Below are 17,019 nucleotides of genomic sequence, written 5' to 3'. Positions count from 1 at the left end.
GAGTTGCCGTTGGCGTCAAGGTTTATTATCCTTTTATAATGTACAATATACAAAAATATAGGGTACCAAAAAGTTCACAGTGTCTAAAAGGCAGTGATTACAGTCTACGTGACACCTGGTGAGTTGCATAGAGGGCAGAGAGCTCGCTGGGGACCAATCAGGCGACTCGCCTTCCGACGGGGCCCAAAGGAGGCGGAGCCCAAACCGAAAGCGCTCTTCTGCGTTGGACGTCTCCATCGAGAGCGTGATGTCATCGCTCCGCTCCTAAAAACAACCATGAGGCTCTTTTTGTCTTTTCTTTAGCAAACGATGTTAGCGGTACAACGTGCAGATGCATCTACGGTTAGCCTCAGAATAATAGTCAAACATAGCGGACGCCTTCAAACACCATCCGACCGCGGCTCCTCACTCGTGAGAACAGGAATAAAGAACATCGGAAGCTGGAGCGACAGGATGTGGAAATAAAAACAACACACACACAATCTAACGACGGCTGTTTGTCATTGTGGGTAAAAAAGCTTATTGTAACATTTCGTAGTTCATTGGCTGGAGAATGAAACACGTCCTGCGATGCTACGATGGCCACGTTTGTTGGTGGAGACGCTCGTCCCAAACAACCGAGGATCCATATTCGAGGTGACCGGAGTCGTTGAGCACTCAGCAGGACGGACGCCTCCATCTTTATTCATTCAGTCACAACTGCTCTTAAAAAAACAAGAGAAGGAAACCGGGAAAACAACCATCTTCAGCCTCCCGCCCCCGTGAGGCGTTCAGGCACGCCAGGCATTCCCGAAGCTTTATGTACAGTTCGGACCGCGACCCAGAATGCAGTTCTGCTGAGCATCGCGGTGAACAAGCGGGGAGGGGCTCCGACTCTCCTCTGTTGTTGTTGTTTCTGATGGAGACCTGATCCACATCCAAAGGATGTCAAATGTTCTGGTCCGCCCCCCCACCCGTCCCATAGGAGGTCACCCTGTTCATTACAACCCCCCCGCCTCCCTCCACCGGCCGGTTGCAGAAATCCCAGAATGCACCAGCACTCGAAAGCCGACAAGGCAGGTACGGGGGAGGGGGGGGGGGGTCGGGGGGCTCAGCTGTTGTTGTTCTGGTTGTAGGTCCTGCAGGGCGGGGGCGAGGCGGTGGGCTGGTACTCGTACTTGGGGTAGTAGGTGGTGGTGTAGACGTTGGTCTGCTGCAGCGGCGCCGGGTAGAAGTTGGACCGCTCGTCCGGCTGCAGGTTGTTCTTGTTCAGAGTCTGGAACAACATGGCAGAGAACACGCACGCTTCAGAGGCTGCACACGCGTGTTCAAGTCAACACACAAAGGAACAGTTTAACATGAAGATGTTTTCATCACTTCTGAGGACTCGATGAACCTTAATGAAAAGAAAAAGATCACTTTCCACAGATTTCCGTCTTTCTGACAGAAACATTTATGCTACGCGTCTCATCTGAAATGTTGACCCAAATAAGCGAGAATATGAAGCTATGACGGATTCCTCTGAGACCAACAGTCACGTGACCATAAATCAGAAACCGTGCACTAATAGTCCTCCTAAATCAATGATCTAGAACTCTCTACCTCAGTGCTACACCTCTGACGCCGCTCTGATGTCACGAGGAGCATCTCGTCTCTGATTGGCTGTAGAGACACGGGGTCCAATATTTCACCCGGGATTAAACATTTAACCACTCAGCTGGCGGTTCTGTGAGGCCCCCCTGGAGGGCCACGGGTCCCGGTGGCCCCCGTACCTTGAACTCCATGGGCGTGTACTTCTCGTTCTTTGGCGTGGTGTTGCCCTTGTAGTTGAGGTGGTTGGGGGTCGTCGGGTGGATGACGGCGGATTCCTGCGAGGGCTTGTGGAAGCGCTGACAGTAGACGTAGATGAGGAAGGACAGAAGCCCCGCCCCCAGGAAGCAGGACACGCCCGTGGCGATGAGGTGGACGGACGTGAATGCTGTGATGGCGGTACATCATCATGTTATTTAAATCAGTCAGTTTATTCATCAGTCAAAAAGAAAATTAAACCTTAGTTTGATGTGAACTTTGACCTTTGCTAATATTCTCATGGATCACATTGACTATTTTATATAGGAATTGTTGTTATGAGTCTAAAGACATTTATACTATTTATTTTCACAGATTTTATGGTATTTAAATGGTTTTTGTTTTAATCACTTTAACTCTCTCAAGGTTGTAGAATTTCCTTCACTTATATTGTAACTACATTCATCTACAACTATTATTATAGCTTTTAAATCGATCTATTACATTCTACCACGTTTTATTGCATTCATCTCATGTAGCTCCTCCTCCTCATTATAGCCCCTCCTCCATTTATCACCTCCTCCATCTAGCCCCTCCTCTCCTTCATTTAGCTCTCCCTCCTGTAGCTCCTCCCCCTCCTCCTCCTCATCTAGCCCCTCCTCTCCTTCATTTAGCTCTCCCTCCTGTAGCTCCTCCCCCTCCTCCTCCTCATCTAGCCCCCCCTCTCCTTCATTTAGCTCTCCCTCCTGTAGCTCCTCCCCCTCCTCCTCATCTAGCCCCCCCCTCTCCTTTATTTAGCTCTCCCTCCTCCCTCCTGTAGCCCCTCCCCCTCCTCCTCTAGCTCCTCCTTTCCTGTTGGTGTAGGAGGAGCCTCTCTGGATGGAAGCTTATTTATACAGAAGGAGACTTCGTCATTGTTTTCTTTCAAAGCACCTTTTGTTTTTAATTTGTTTCAATTAGAAAAGTTACGAGTAAATTAAATTCTTTAATGTGAGTTCAGTTTATGGACAGAATAACACGAATAATTACAAAACACACACACACACACACACACACACACAGGGGGAGAGATGCTCATCACTTACCTCCACAGTGCTGGCTCTGTGATGCAGAGAGAACCACTGCAGAGACGAGAGGAACACAGGTCAGACACACAACGAGCATGCACACGCACACACACACAGGCACACACGCACGCACCCACACAAACACACGCACACACACACGCACAAACACACAGACACCCACACAAACACACACACACGCACACACACACACACACACACGCACACACACAGGCACACACGCACGCACCCACACAAACACACGCACACACACACGCACCCAGACAAACACACGCACACACACGCACACACACGCACACACGCACAAACACACGCACACGCACAAACACACACACACGCACAAACACACACACATGCACACGCACACAAACACATGAAATGTCAAACATCAAAGGGTTTGTGTTTTCACTGAATTTGTAACGTTGGATAGAAAATGTGAGAAAACAGGTTGAATATTTAAGTAATAATTTAGAAAGTAAACACTGATTTATCGGTTTAGAAGGAAGAGCAGGAGGACATGAGAAGAGAGGAGACACATTTGTTGTTTAATCAGTCCCCGGATACTACAATTCCCACAATGCAACCTGTTCACCATTTGTTTTTCTGTGGTGAGGAGGAACACGAAGACGTCGGCCTCACTGTTGATTCAACAAAGGACGTTGTGATAAAGCGAGTCGAGGCCGGCGATAAGAAGCGTGTGTGCAGATTTAACTCCTCCTGATTAATGTTCCTCTCCTCAACGATCCCCACACGGCTTCGCTGGGACGGGATTATTTCAGGTGTTTTGCGAAGACTCGTTAATATTAAGAGTTCGTTAGGCTGTAAGGGGGGGGGGGGGCTCGGCGTCACGGGGAGCGCAGGTCAAATGGGGGTCATCGGCTAACATACTGGATTAGCATGGACTTAATTATGATTAATTAGCAGAGGACACACACACGCACGTACGCACGCACACATTCTTGTGTGTGTGAGGAGGAAGATGGATCTTCATCACGGAGATGAAGAAGATGATGAAGATGGTTCGACCTCACGACGTGTTTCATACGTTTTCTTCCTGTTTTACAACATGAAACTGGTCAACACATTGATGAAGCGTTCATAGCTAATAAATAAAAATCTGCAATTCAATGATCTCGTTGTGTTAAATGTTGTTGTTGTTCTCATTAATTCCCACAGCCTTGACTTGAATGAATAGATTGTGATTATATTGTCATTTACATTTTTATTTATCTGTCGCTTGATCTGTCAGATTCTTCGTGGCATGAAGCAAGGTCAAATGTTGCAGTGCATTGTGGGATATTGCGGGATGCAAAGGAAACAGCTCTCGTCTTCTTGGCTCCGGAGAAAAGGACGAAACGCCGTGGAAGACTTTGCTGGACTCACCCGGAATCTCGTTGCAGTCTCTGCGCTGCGTCCCGTTCCCCACGCACGGGGCTCCGCCCCCCTGAGCGCCGCAGAGCCTGCTCCTCATCTGAGAGCCAGAGTCCTCGCAGGCCGACCACAGCGACCACGCCATCCAGCCGCCTGAGCACGGGAACACAGAGCGAGCCGAATCAGTGTCAGTGTGTCTCTATGTGGTCATCTAGTGTCTCTCAGTGGTCATCTCGTGTCTCTTAGTGGTCATCTCGTGTCTCTTAGTGGTCATCTAGTGTCTCTTTGTGGTCATCTAGTGTCTCTTTGTGGTCATCTCGTGTCTCTTTGTGGTCATCTCGTGTCTCTTTGTGGTCATCTCATGTCTCTTAGTGGTCATCTAGTGTCTCTTAGTGGTCATCTCGTGTCTCTTTGTGGTCATCTCATGTCTCTTTGTGGTCATCTCGTGTCTCTTTGTGGTCATCTCGTGTCTCTTAGTGGTCATCTCGTGTCTCTTTGTGGTCATCTAGTGTCTCTTTGTGGTCATCTCATGTCTCTTTGTGGTCATCTCGTGTCTCTTTGTGGTCATCTAGTGTCTCTTTGTGGTCATCTCATGTCTCTTTGTGGTCATCTCGTGTCTCTTTGTGGTCATCTCGTGTCTCTTTGTGGTCATCTCGTGTCTCTTAGTGGTCATCTCGTGTCTCTTTGTGGTCATCTAGTGTCTCTTTGTGGTCATCTAGTGTCTCTTTGTGGTCATCTCATGTCTCTTTGTGGTCATCTCGTGTCTCTTTGTGGTCATCTAGTGTCTCTTAGTGGTCATCTCGTGTCTCTTTGTGGTCATCTCATGTCTCTTTGTGGTCATCTCGTGTCTCTTTGTGGTCATCTCGTGTCTCTTAGTGGTCATCTCGTGTCTCTTTGTGGTCATCTAGTGTCTCTTTGTGGTCATCTCATGTCTCTTTGTGGTCACCTAGTGTCTCTTTGTGGTCATCTCATGTCTCTTTGTGGTCATCTCGTGTCTCTTTGTGGTCATCTCGTGTCTCTTTGTGGTCATCTCGTGTCTCTTAGTGGTCATCTCGTGTCTCTTTGTGGTCATCTAGTGTCTCTTTGTGGTCATCTAGTGTCTCTTTGTGGTCATCTCATGTCTCTTTGTGGTCATCTCGTGTCTCTTTGTGGTCATCTAGTGTCTCTTTGTGGTCATCTAGTGTCTCTTTGTGGTCATCTCGTGTCTCTTTGTGGTCATCTCGTGTCTCTTTGTGGTCATCTCGTGTCTCTTTGTGGTCATCTCGTGTCTCTTTGTGGTCATCTCATGTCTCTTAGTGGTCATCTAGTGTCTCTTAGTGGTCATCTCGTGTCTCTTTGTGGTCATCTAGTGTCTCTTTGTGGTCATCTCATGTCTCTTTGTGGTCATCTCGTGTCTCTTTGTGGTCATCTTGTTTCTCTTTGAAGAGACATTTTGAAGGTGAGGGCTGGGGAGGTCGTGACCCCCAGGCCTGACCCCTGACCCCTGTGTGGCGTTTTGTGAAAACCTTCCATGACTTAACACACACACAGTGTTCTGTATCCAAACGGATGAAGACGTCTGATGTTAGACTCTAGAATAGTGTGGAGCTGGTGGTGGATCAGGGTGCAGGCTCATGAATATTTCAGTGTCCTTGTGGGGACAGAATGGTAATAGATGGGGGGTCACGTGGTGCGAGGAAAGCAATTTTAATTCAGCGCTCGCTTTAAAAACAGTGTTTTTAATTTAACTCGAATTCATCCAGTTATTTATCCACATTGTGAGAGATTTGTCTCTGGTCCCCAAGCAGAGGTGAAATAAATGAATAAATGATCAGTATTAAGTCAGAAGTGTTTAACTGGTCTAAAGAGGGTCATCGAGGGGACGGAGTCATTCTTTAAAAGTTCTTGTAGCAACGTTAGGAAAGAGGATTTGACCGTTTCTGTCTTTGTGGTCCTTGAATATCTTTATGTCCATCTTTAATGTTACATGTGAACATGTCTGAAGCCTTTATAGAGACGTTGCCATGGTGATCACGGCAAACTGAAGACGTGAGAAGCTACTTGGCGTGACGGGAGGTCACATGTGGCGCTCACCTTCGCAGGTGTGTGTGTTGCACAGGGCCTCCTCGGTGTGCAGGCCCAGGCAGATCTCCCCCCCGCTGGCGGGCGGCGGGCTGTTGCAGGAGCGCGTGCGTTGGTAGTGACCGCCGCCGCATCCCACAGAGCACTGGGACCAGGACGACCAGCAGGACCACGCCCCCTTTACTGGGAGGAGGAGAGAGAGTTTACAGACCATTAAGAATGACATCATAGAACTCAATACGGAGGAGAAGCAGATGAACGGTGGGACTCAACAGCGTAATGAGAATGATACTAGATGGCGTTACGTCCGGATGACACAGCAGTCGACTTCCATACCTCAGACCCCACCGGCGTGACTTGATTTTACCCATGAGCACTTGCGTTTGTGGAGGAGGCACTCAAACTAAGAGGTGGTGACAGGTTCACAATACCAACGTTACCTTTTCAGGTCAGACCTTCTTATGAAGGAACTTATAATTAAACTGTGACTCACTGACCGCCTTCCATCCGTCACGCACACTATTCATTTCAATCTCCAGTAATCAATATGGCCTCCGTCCTTCTCTCTAATCGCATCATCAATTACTATTTGCTGCTCCTTCTCTCCCATGTCTGCGGCCTCTCGTCCTCCCGTCGTCCTCGCCTGCGTCTCCGTGGAGACACCAGGGGCAAACGTGACCCTCGCAGCAAGCGGCTCTCCTGATTGGCCCAGAGGGAAGTAAACCAAAAGGGCTCCTGGGGTCTTTGTATCAGCGGCTAAGTTAACGTTTAGATGCAAATTGTGTTTGCAGCAACCAACCGTGAATGCTTAATTCATACTCATTAAGGTTTATCCGTGTGTGTGTGTGTGTGTGTGTGTGTGTGTGTGTGTGTGTGTGTGTGTGTGTGTGTGTAATAATCCTGTCAGGGCAGCAGGCTTCGGTCAGCTGACTACAGATAGATGGAACATCAGCAGGACTTTCCCCTGCATTGCATCATTAGCTAATGGTGCTAAACTGAAGAAGAAGCATAATAAAAGAAGGACATTATATTTATTATATATATATATATAAATGTAGGTATAAATATATCTATCTTCTATCGTGCTACAGAAATGAAATCATTTGTCATCGTCACTGTTCATAATGAGAAGCCTGACTGGACGCCGTTCTCACCAGGACACGCCTGGATGTTGCAGTCCTGGTACTCCACGGGGGACCCCCGGCAGGCCACGGGGGGGCTCTTCCCCTCTGGCCCGGAGCAGCTCCTCCGGCGGGTCCGGTAGCCTTTGGAGCAGCTCTGAGAGCAGCTGGACCAGGTCTCCCACGACGACCAGCCGGCCCCCCCCCTCACCAGCGGCGTCTTCAGGAGCTCCTCCACAAGCACTGCAACAGGACGGGAAAAGATGAATCATACACACATATATATATACATGTGTGTATATATATATATATATTTATATATACGCACACACACACACACACACACACATATACATATATTTGTATAAAAAGCCACCACTAGAGAGCAGTGACCCTTGACCCTGTGTGTGTCTGCGTGCACTAACACAACTCGATTTTAATCCATTATTTATTGTCTCTTTAGTGTCTTAATTAAAACTGCAGAAGGTCATAGGTCATAGGTCAAAGTGGTTGGTGGAGAAACAGCCCCCCCCCCCATATTGCTGGTGTTGGGTCTCTCATCATGTGACATTGCAAACAACCAATCAGTGTTTACATCAACAGGAGGCGGCGCTAGTTGCGTTAGCAGCACGGCTAACGGCTAGCACACTACACTGGCTCCAAGCTGTGAGCTATTATTAAACTGCATCCAAAATACTTCCTATTTCATAGGAATATTTATGATTGAATTGTGTGTTTAAATAAAAAAAACACACGATTGGTGATTTACTGACTTCAGAGCGTCAAAATGATTTTTGAGACGGTTGCAATTTAAAAAAAAATATCCTCGATCCTCATCAGAGCACCAGACCAGCTGCTATGATCAAACATCAGAGGGATCTGTATCTGTGCCACAACGATCAATAACGATCAATAAGTATCAGTGAAAAAAAAAATGTATCTCAAACATATATTTTCTCCAATACTTTTATGATTCACTGCATTAGCTCCAACCTCAGCGACCTCATGACCTCAGTGACCTCATGACCTCAGTGACCTCATGACCTCAGTGACCTCATGACCTCAGTGACCTCATGACCTCAGTGACCTCATGACCTCAGTGACTCACCGTCCGTCTCGCAGGCCGCCGTGCCGTCGTTGGGGCAGAAGCGCGTCTCCACCTTCCTGCGTCCGATCTGTAGCTCGTGGGGGTCGGGCAGGTGAGCTCGGCACAGGTAACGCACCCTCTGCTCCTGGCGGGCTCCACCATGCGTCACGTTGACCGGCATCCAGGGGGTCCACGGCGTGCTCCTCTTCACCTCCGGACACGCCTCCAGGTGGCAGGCCTTGTAGTCCTGGAGGAGAGGGGGGGTTACGGTCTGCACAAACTGGGATGCTACATTTTCATATTTGTTGTGTACAAATAAAGTCCACAATATTTATTATTAAGTTTTGAGAAGAAAAAGTTTTCCCTGATCATTTTTCTGTTTTTACATTTTCTTGTCGCTGACTGTATAGATACATCAATATAGATATTTATTATTAATCTATATAGATATTTATTATTAATCTATATAGATATTTATTATTAATCTATATAGATATTTATTATTAATCTATATAGATATTTATTATTAATCTATATAGATATTTATTATTAATCTATATAGATATTTATTATGGTTGTGTATTATTTATATAATTAATTATTGTAATCTTCTTAACAAAGATTAATAAAATAATTGCTTGAGGAAACAAGCTATCGGCCCGGCCTCCTACCAGAGCACATCCTGGGCAGCTGTTCCCATTCTCACAGGTCCGGACCCTGGAGTGGACCCCCCCGCCGCACTCTGTGCTGCACTTGGTCCAGGACCCCCATGGAGACCAGAAGACGGGTTGAGGACAGGAAGTGCCCTCGTTGCAGAACCTGGGGGGGGGACAGTTCCAAGAGCTGAAGGTTCATAAGAGACAAACAATGTGTGTTTGTATCCAGTAATGAACCTGTGAGATCATAGGTGCCTCCATCAGATATGTATGGATGTAGGGAGAGGACACATGAGGGACACGGTCTAACAAGTACACACGCACACATATGTGTCCTGATGAGGAGGCGGAGTCATGAGCTGCTTCCGTGACCAACACCCTAAATAAACCAAAGAAGAAGACAGCGGTCTCCTCCACAGACTGATCAGACTTTATAAAACACGCTCATCACGTGATCACCTCTCGTCCCGGCTCGGCCCCACGCACACGCGCCCTCCGTGACGCGGCGCCGGGTTGCTGCAGGACCGCTGCCGCAGCTCGAAGCCCGTCCCACAGGTCGTGCTGCACTGTCCCCATGACGACCACGGCGTCCAGCATCCGTTTCTACGGCAACGGGCACAAGAGGGAGAGTGGTCACAAACGAGGAGGCTCTCTGAGCCCTTTTTGGGGTTATTGTGATCATCAACACACACACACACACACACACACACACACACACACTGCTGAGTGCGCTGGTCCCGGGTCACACTTCTCATGATTTAATAGTCATTAATGAGCAGATTCCATCTCGGAAGGGGGCGGAGCTCCAACTGGAGTCGGTGAGTAACTGGGACGAGCTCATGGGCTCGTTATCGATTAGTCACTCTTGTTAATAGTTAATTGGAATCAAACTGAAGCAGTGGCTCGTTGGCGTTGAAGGAACAGTTACAACAGGTCACTCTGTGGGGGGCTGTTTCAGACGGGGTAAAAAGGGGGCAGTTTGAAATGATCCTTGTGGTATTTTGACCAAAGTGTGTTACAGACATTTCATTAAGTCAGCTGGTGGTGAATGAATCGATATGAATACTGTAAGCATGGTCACCTGGAGCAGTTGGAGACCTCGATGGCGGGCCCCTCGCAGTTCCTGCCTCCGCACCGGGGGGCGGGGCTGTCACATGACCTGGAGCGACACAAGCAGGCGCTCACGCCGTCCGCGCCGTCGTCGTTGTTGCAAGGTTGCCACGGCGCCCAGGGTCCGAAGCCGCCGTCGATGGTTTGGTTGCGCAGCTAAAAATACAGAAACACAATAAAGCAATCGGAGCGGGTTGGCACACCTGATCCGGGTTACCGTGGTTACCGTGGTTACCGTGGTTACCATCCAACAGATTAAAGCATCATCTGCTGGACTCTACGTGGACCATCAGTCACTAGATGAACATCACGCTGCGCTGAAGAACTGAAGACTGAGACCACAAACTCGCGTGTACAACGTGGACCGAGGGAATGAATCGGTTGTGATTCCCGGGTGTCTCTGTGACGTCGTCACTTACCGGACACACAGAGATGTTCTGCTTCCACTGGCTCATGTCGGTGCTCTCCTCCAGCGTGGTGCAGCGCCGCTGCCGAGAGTCCCAGCCACAGTACGGGTCCCTCGCCTCCAAGCACGGCCTGCGGGGGGAATCACTCTTTACTGCGGAGCGATGACCTGATTTTATCTTTGGTACTGATCCGATCCGTCACTTAAAAGTTTCTTCAAAAACACCCTGAGAACCGTACGTCAGCTGTAGCTGCACGATGAATATGAATATATAAATAACTCCTCACTACGGGGTTCAATGTGAGAAAGCTCCTCCAGTGACGTAGAAGCTCAGTACTGCTCTTTGGATTTGAAGCTGTAATGAGAACAGAGGAGCCGAGGCCGTCCTGTTGTTGTTGTTGTTGTTGTGTTTTCTTTAGGGTTGTACCCTGCAGGCTGAGGGCTCATGTAGTGAGGAAGTATGGATCCTAATCATGACGGCTCCTCACTGTTATTATACCTTTATTTATGGGTTCTATCTGGACCGCGTGGGTCCGCTGGTGATGGATCGGAGACACGGAGAACTCCTGCTAGCATTCAGCGCTAATGTGTCCCATCAGGACCGGCCGGCCGGCCGGCAGGAGAAATAAATGAGGAGACGGAAAGCGAGATGGCGCGCTGCCAAAGAAGTCCTCCTCAAACAGCGATCTGTCTGTAAACCACGTCCGCTTCCGCTCTGTGCAAATAAAAGGTCGCTAGAGGAGGAGAAGTGGTGTGAAGGAAGAGGAAACACACCAGAAGCCTCTTCATCCGCCCGTGCTTCACGTCTCATGGATGTCGTGAGCGGAGCAGCGACTGCTTCCTCCTGCTCTGCATTCTGAACACATCTTCACCGCCACAGCAAAGTGCAGCCGCGTTGTTTGCCGAGCGCTTTCAGCAGCTCCCAAACCAAAGCTCGTTCCTTCTGGACATTTTATTCTGTATTCTTTCGCGTGTATATCTGAGCGTTCCAGCAGCGGCCCGTGGTTCCTCTCCACACAACACACAGATTTGTTCTGTTTCAGGCTCTCCTCGTTTATTCGCCTCCGGCGCCTCCTTCTCGTCGCTATTTAGGATGTTCATGTTTCCAGCAGCCAGAAAACGCTTCGTCCTTCACTTCAATGGGCCGTGAACGTGAGCAGAAGGAGGTGGAGGTCAGGAGGAGCAGGAGCGCGCTGACGGATGCAGCTTTTGAGCTAAGCTAGCAGGATAAACCACTGATGGAGCGATAGCAGCGCCGCCGTTAGCTGGCCAGGGTGGAATATAATTATCACAAAGGACACGCAGGCTGCGGCATTCAGCGCGTGTAGAACAGCTTTCACTCAGACAAGGACGTGAACGTCCTTCTGCTCTCAGGACCGAGTGGATCGATGCTGCGAACCTGCCGTTAAAAGCTCTGAAAGCAGATTAAACCCTCTCGGACTGCAGCGGGACAACAGGTCCATACACACGCATTCAAACTAGGCCCATGATGTCATCATCATGATGTCATCGTCACAGTGTCAATAAAGGTTCAGTAAAATCACTGATGTTTTTATAATCTCTTATTATAAAACATCGTAAATAACCGATCAGCGTTTAAATCCACAAGAGGAGAAGCTAGTAACGTAAGCAGCACCGCTAACCGCTAACAGCTAACCACTAACCGCTAACCGCTAACAGCTAACAGCTAAGCAACAGAGGTTCACTTCAGTTACACTGTGATGTGTTCAGGCTCTTCAGTTTAAAACATACAAATAGGGGAAAAACTGCTCAACAATAAAGTAAAGTGAAACATTTATTATGAACCTTGTCTGTCTGTTAGTGAGCCTCCTATACATGTCCTATACATGTCCTATACATGTCCTCAACATGTCCTATACATGTCCTCAACATGTCCTATACATGTCCTATACATGTCCTCAACATGTCCTATACATGTCCTCAACATGTCCTATACATGTCCTCAACATGTCCTATACATGTCGTATACATGTCCTATACATGTCCTCAACATGTTGTATACATGTCCTCAACATGTCCTATACATGTCCTCAACATGTCCTATACATGTCCTATACATGTCCTATACATGTCCTCAACATGTCCTATACATGTCCTCAACATGTCCTATACATGTCCTCAACATGTCCTATACATGTCCTCAACATGTCCTCCTCTTCGTCTCCTCCTCCCGACTAGTCAGGTGTCACAATGAGTCAGAGGAGCCACCTGCACCCCCTCATCCCCCTCATGCCCCTCATGCCCCTCATGCCCCTCATCCCCTCATGCCCCTCATGCCCCCTCTCTTCTTCTGGATCTCACCCACATTGTGTTACATGCAACGGCCTCCTGGGCGGTGTGTGTGTGTGTGTGTGTATGTGCGTGTGTGTGTGTGTGTCTGCACTTAGTGTATCTGAGTTTCTGTATCGCTGACTCATCAGGCAATTCTTCTGTGAGAACATGAGCACCACACACACACACACACACACACACGCACACACACAGACACACACACAGACACACACACGCACACACACAGACACACACGCAGTGAGGCTAGCAGGAAGTTGCCAGCTGATGAGGACAAACAGCCAGAGCGTCTCTTTCGTTGTTTATTTTCGGTGTCTTTCTGGTGTGTGTTGTGGTGTGTTTGTGTGTGTGTGTGTGTGTGTGTGTTGTGGTGTGAATGTGTAACCTTTGTTTCTTTCTGTGTTAGTTTGTGTGTGTTTGCAGCCGATCGGCGTGATGGACCTCACGGGGTTTACGTGGAGGACTGAGGTCTGGCCGTGCAGGACACGTGGTGTCTCACAGGAGACGGCTCCACGTGGTCCTCACCATGTGTCTCAGCCTGGTGATCAAGGTGAGGATCGAGGGGTTCGACTACGTGATGTTCGCTACATCGGAGGATGGGAGGTGTTTCCGTTGTGGTGGAGAGGGACACCTGGCGAGGGTTTGTCCAGAGAAGAACTCCTCCACTCGGGGGAGGAAGCCCGGCCGGTCGGTCAGGGGGGTTGAACGTGGTCTTGTGTCTGACGGAGTGAAAGGAGATGGGTGGGGTCCAGCAGGCGGGTCGGGGGAGGGAAGGTGAAGGAGTTCGGGAGGAACTCATTGGTGGGATCTCGGGCAGCGAGGAGGGCATGGAGGAGGGGGGGCTTTAAGAGGAAGAACCTGAAGAGGAAGACGAGGGGCAGCAGAGGAGCTCTGCCGCCAGCATCTCCTCAGGTGGGACGGCCACCAGCAGGTACGGGGGCGGGGCATGTGAGAGTTCCTGCAGGCTACAAAGAACAAGAGAGGAGTGAAGCTGGAGGACGACTTCTCCAACGTGGAGAAGTTCTCTCGCTCTGCTCCACATGGAGGCACCAAGAAGGACGCTGGAGACGTCACCCAGCAGGAGATTTTCAGGCTGAGGAAGCTCCTCCCCAAGATCCACGGGGAGGGAGGGAGCACTATGGGGACCGAGTGAGGCGTCCGTCCGGCTGAGGAGGATCCTGAGTGGAGGGGCGGCACTGACGGAGAAGGAGATGCTGGAGTACGGAGGGGTCTAGATCGACTACTGATTAATTGACTATACCATATAGGTATATATATATATATTAGGAACCGCACATCTCGCGGGTGGAGCCATCCTCACATGGATGTTTGTCAATAAGTAGGACGTGGTTTGGCGGTACTCACGTCTCCGTCCTGTAGGAGGAACACCTCTCCAGCGGGATCTTCAGGACTCGGTCGTTGAGCCCGACAAAGAGCGACCTGTCGCTGTGCAGGATCTGCAGACTGAGGATGGGCTCTCGGGCCCCCGCAGGGAGGACCTCCATCTCCTCCAGGTAGCAGCCCTGGAGGTTCTTGTTGGGCGTAGCCAGCGCCTTCAGGATGGTGCCGTATTCTGATTGGACGAGAACGTCAGACATCAGAAAGGTCTCGTTCACGCGAACGTTAAAAATAAGTGTATCTTTCTTCTGGGAAAAAGTCAGCAAAACTAAAATAAAATAAGAATAATAAAATGTTTTCTGTAGTTTAATCGTGTTTGGTTGACATTAAACTCCCAACACGAAGCAAACAGGATTTCAGTGTCTTGAGAGTTTTTTCTGATGGTGATTTAGAAGAATGTTCTATGAGATCTGTCTGTTAATGTGGATCATCATTCACGTTTGTGTATTTGTATCTGTACCGACCCGTGCTGATGTACATGACGTGGTACAGCGTGTCCATGCCCTGCACGATGTCCACCACCAGGCTGGAGAAGCGCACGTCGTCCTGCATGACGAGCGGGTCGGTGGACTCGGGCTGCACCACGTCGTTCATCAGGTAGAGCCGCTGGGCGTCCTGCAGGCTGCGCTCCGTCAGACCCTCGTTGGGTCCCTTGTCCTCGATGGTTCCACACTGGGGGGGCAGACCGAGACATAACAAAAGACACAATACACAGAGCCAGCTGGCATTTCTAATTGTGTTCTTTTTCTTTCTTGCTGTGAAGGAAAAAGCGACGTAGCGGAGCTTCTTTAATAAAAGACTCATGTGCACTGAAGGTCGCTTTGGATAAAAGCGCCAGCTTGCAATGTGATGCGATGTGTCTCTCACGATGTTGGTGGTCATGGCGGTGAGTCCGTCCCAGCCGGCACTCTCATTGGCTGGAGACGGGTTGGACTCACCTGGAAGTTGTGGATGGGGTTGGGGGTGGGCAGCCAGGTGGAGCGGGGGTTCTCCTGGGAGCGGAAGGGCCCGTTGAAGGCCTGAGTGATGGCGCTCAGGTTGAAGGCGCACACCGCGGACGCCGCGATGCTATTTCTGTGAGAGGGGGAGTAAAGACATCCAGATTATATGATATATGTGAAGCCTTTAATGGAGTTAATAGATCCCCATAGTCTCCTAAAGACCTCACCTCCTAGAGACCTCTTCTCCTAGAGACCTCACCTCATAGGAGACCTCACCTCATAGGAGACCTCATCTCCTAGAGATCTCATAGGAGACTATCTCACAGAGACCTCACCTCCTAGAAACCTCACCTCCTAGAAACCTCACCTCATAGGAGACCTCATCTCCTAGAGACCTCACCTCATAGAGATCTCATCTCCCAGAGACCTCACCTCTTAGAGACCTCACCTCCTAGAGACTTCACCTCCTAGAGACCTCATCCACTAGAGACCTCACCTCATAGGAGACCTCATCTCCTAGAGATCTCACCTCATAGAGATTTCATCTTCCAGAGACCTCACCTCTTAGAGACCTCCCTTCCCAGAGACCTCATCTCCTAGAGACCTCATCCACTAGAGACCTCACCTCATAGGAGACCTCATCTCCTAGAGACCTCATCAGCAGCAAATTCCACAAAACAAGGAGTGACGTCACGATGATGACGGCTTTGAGCTGTGATTTGGATCTTGTGAGGCTTGAATTGAAGGATCCAGACCTCAGTTATCAGGATCAATAACTCCAGAGATCCGTCAGCAACAAAGACCAGAAGGTCCAGCTGCTGGTCCTGCACAGTGAGGAGCACTCACACGTTGGTGGTGAAGATGCCGTAGAGGAGGTCCTGCTCGGGCAGGTAGAAGGTGCTCTGCAGCTCGTTGTAGTAGAAGGGGATCTCCCCGGAGCGGGAGCAGTTGAGGCGGGCCTTCATGAAGGTGGTCCAGGTGTCCTCCAGCAGGAAGCGCCCCCCCATGTCGTTCTTGCAGACCCGAGCCACGCGGGAGTAGACCGTCCTCCCGCAGTCGTGCTCCACGGCGTTCTCCCGCAGGAAGAAGAAGGTGAAGAGCCCGATGTCGTAGGCCGAGATGAAGTGAGGCTCTGTGGGGGGACGAGAGAATGAAATGAAGCAGGAAGAGAGGAAACCAGGATTCCATTCCACATCTAATAAAACGATCAAAACACATCAGATCATTGTTATGGTTGTTATTATGCATGAGACCCAAAGATATCATGTAACATCAAACAAGTGGACGAGTGAGTGTTGCCAATTACTGTAAAAAAAGAGACTCTTTCCCTGCAGCTAAAAGGCTAATTGTGTTTGTGCATGTTTCAGCTAAAGGAGAGCACTGTGTGTGTGTGTTTACATCCCATCCCACATTGCACACGTTCAAGCGCCAGCTTCACGTCAGCTTCAAAGGCTAGTTTCACGTCAGCTTCAAGTGAGCTTCAAACGTCAGTTTCACATCAGCTTCAAAACGCCAGCTTCACGCCAGCTTCAAACGCCAGTTTTACGTCAGCTTCAAACGCCAGCTTCAACCGCCAGCTTCATACGTCAGCTTCAAACGCCAGCTTCAAAGGCCCGTTTCACGTCAGCTTCAAGTGAGCTTCAAACACCAGCTTCACGCCAGCTTCAAACGCCAGCTTCACGTCAGCTTCACGTCAACTTCAAACG

The 17,019-nt window shown here is 49.4% G+C and overlaps 1 protein-coding gene across 5 annotated transcripts in view; it reads right to left on the bottom strand.

Annotated features, from left to right (window-relative positions):
• Positions 1–3: 3 nt before the first annotated feature.
• The window catches only part of sema5ba (sema domain, seven thrombospondin repeats (type 1 and type 1-like), transmembrane domain (TM) and short cytoplasmic domain, (semaphorin) 5Ba), a 61,518-nt gene continuing 44,502 nt past the window's right edge, over positions 4–17,019 (bottom strand). For 2 of the 5 annotated variants that reach the window (XM_078090987.1, XM_078090985.1), the window contains exons 8-22: positions 16,160–16,445; positions 15,311–15,446; positions 14,837–15,044; positions 14,340–14,547; positions 10,678–10,795; positions 10,230–10,414; positions 9,608–9,751; positions 9,164–9,311; positions 8,514–8,739; positions 7,439–7,648; positions 6,297–6,467; positions 4,236–4,376; positions 2,853–2,888; positions 1,752–1,957; positions 4–1,255 (exon numbers count right to left, since the gene is read on the bottom strand). In XM_078090987.1, coding sequence (XP_077947113.1) covers positions 1,091–1,255; positions 1,752–1,957; positions 2,853–2,888; positions 4,236–4,376; positions 6,297–6,467; positions 7,439–7,648; positions 8,514–8,739; positions 9,164–9,311; positions 9,608–9,751; positions 10,230–10,414; positions 10,678–10,795; positions 14,340–14,547; positions 14,837–15,044; positions 15,311–15,446; positions 16,160–16,445 — 2,588 coding nt within the window. In that variant the 3' untranslated portion in view covers positions 4–1,090. Of the gene's footprint in view, positions 1,256–1,581; positions 1,958–2,852; positions 2,889–4,235; positions 4,377–6,296; positions 6,468–7,438; positions 7,649–8,513; positions 8,740–9,163; positions 9,312–9,607; positions 9,752–10,229; positions 10,415–10,677; positions 10,796–14,339; positions 14,548–14,836; positions 15,045–15,310; positions 15,447–16,159; positions 16,446–17,019 lie in introns of all 5 variants that reach the window. The other 3 variants (XM_078090988.1, XM_078090986.1, XR_013453058.1) reach the window with 2 other exon arrangements.

The sequence above is a fragment of the Gasterosteus aculeatus genome, chromosome 16 (assembly GCF_964276395.1).
Source record: "Gasterosteus aculeatus chromosome 16, fGasAcu3.hap1.1, whole genome shotgun sequence".
Taxonomy (NCBI): Eukaryota; Metazoa; Chordata; class Actinopteri; order Perciformes; family Gasterosteidae; genus Gasterosteus; species Gasterosteus aculeatus.
The sequence above is the reverse complement of the archived record's forward strand: the minus strand, read 5'-3'. Positions and strand labels throughout refer to the sequence as shown.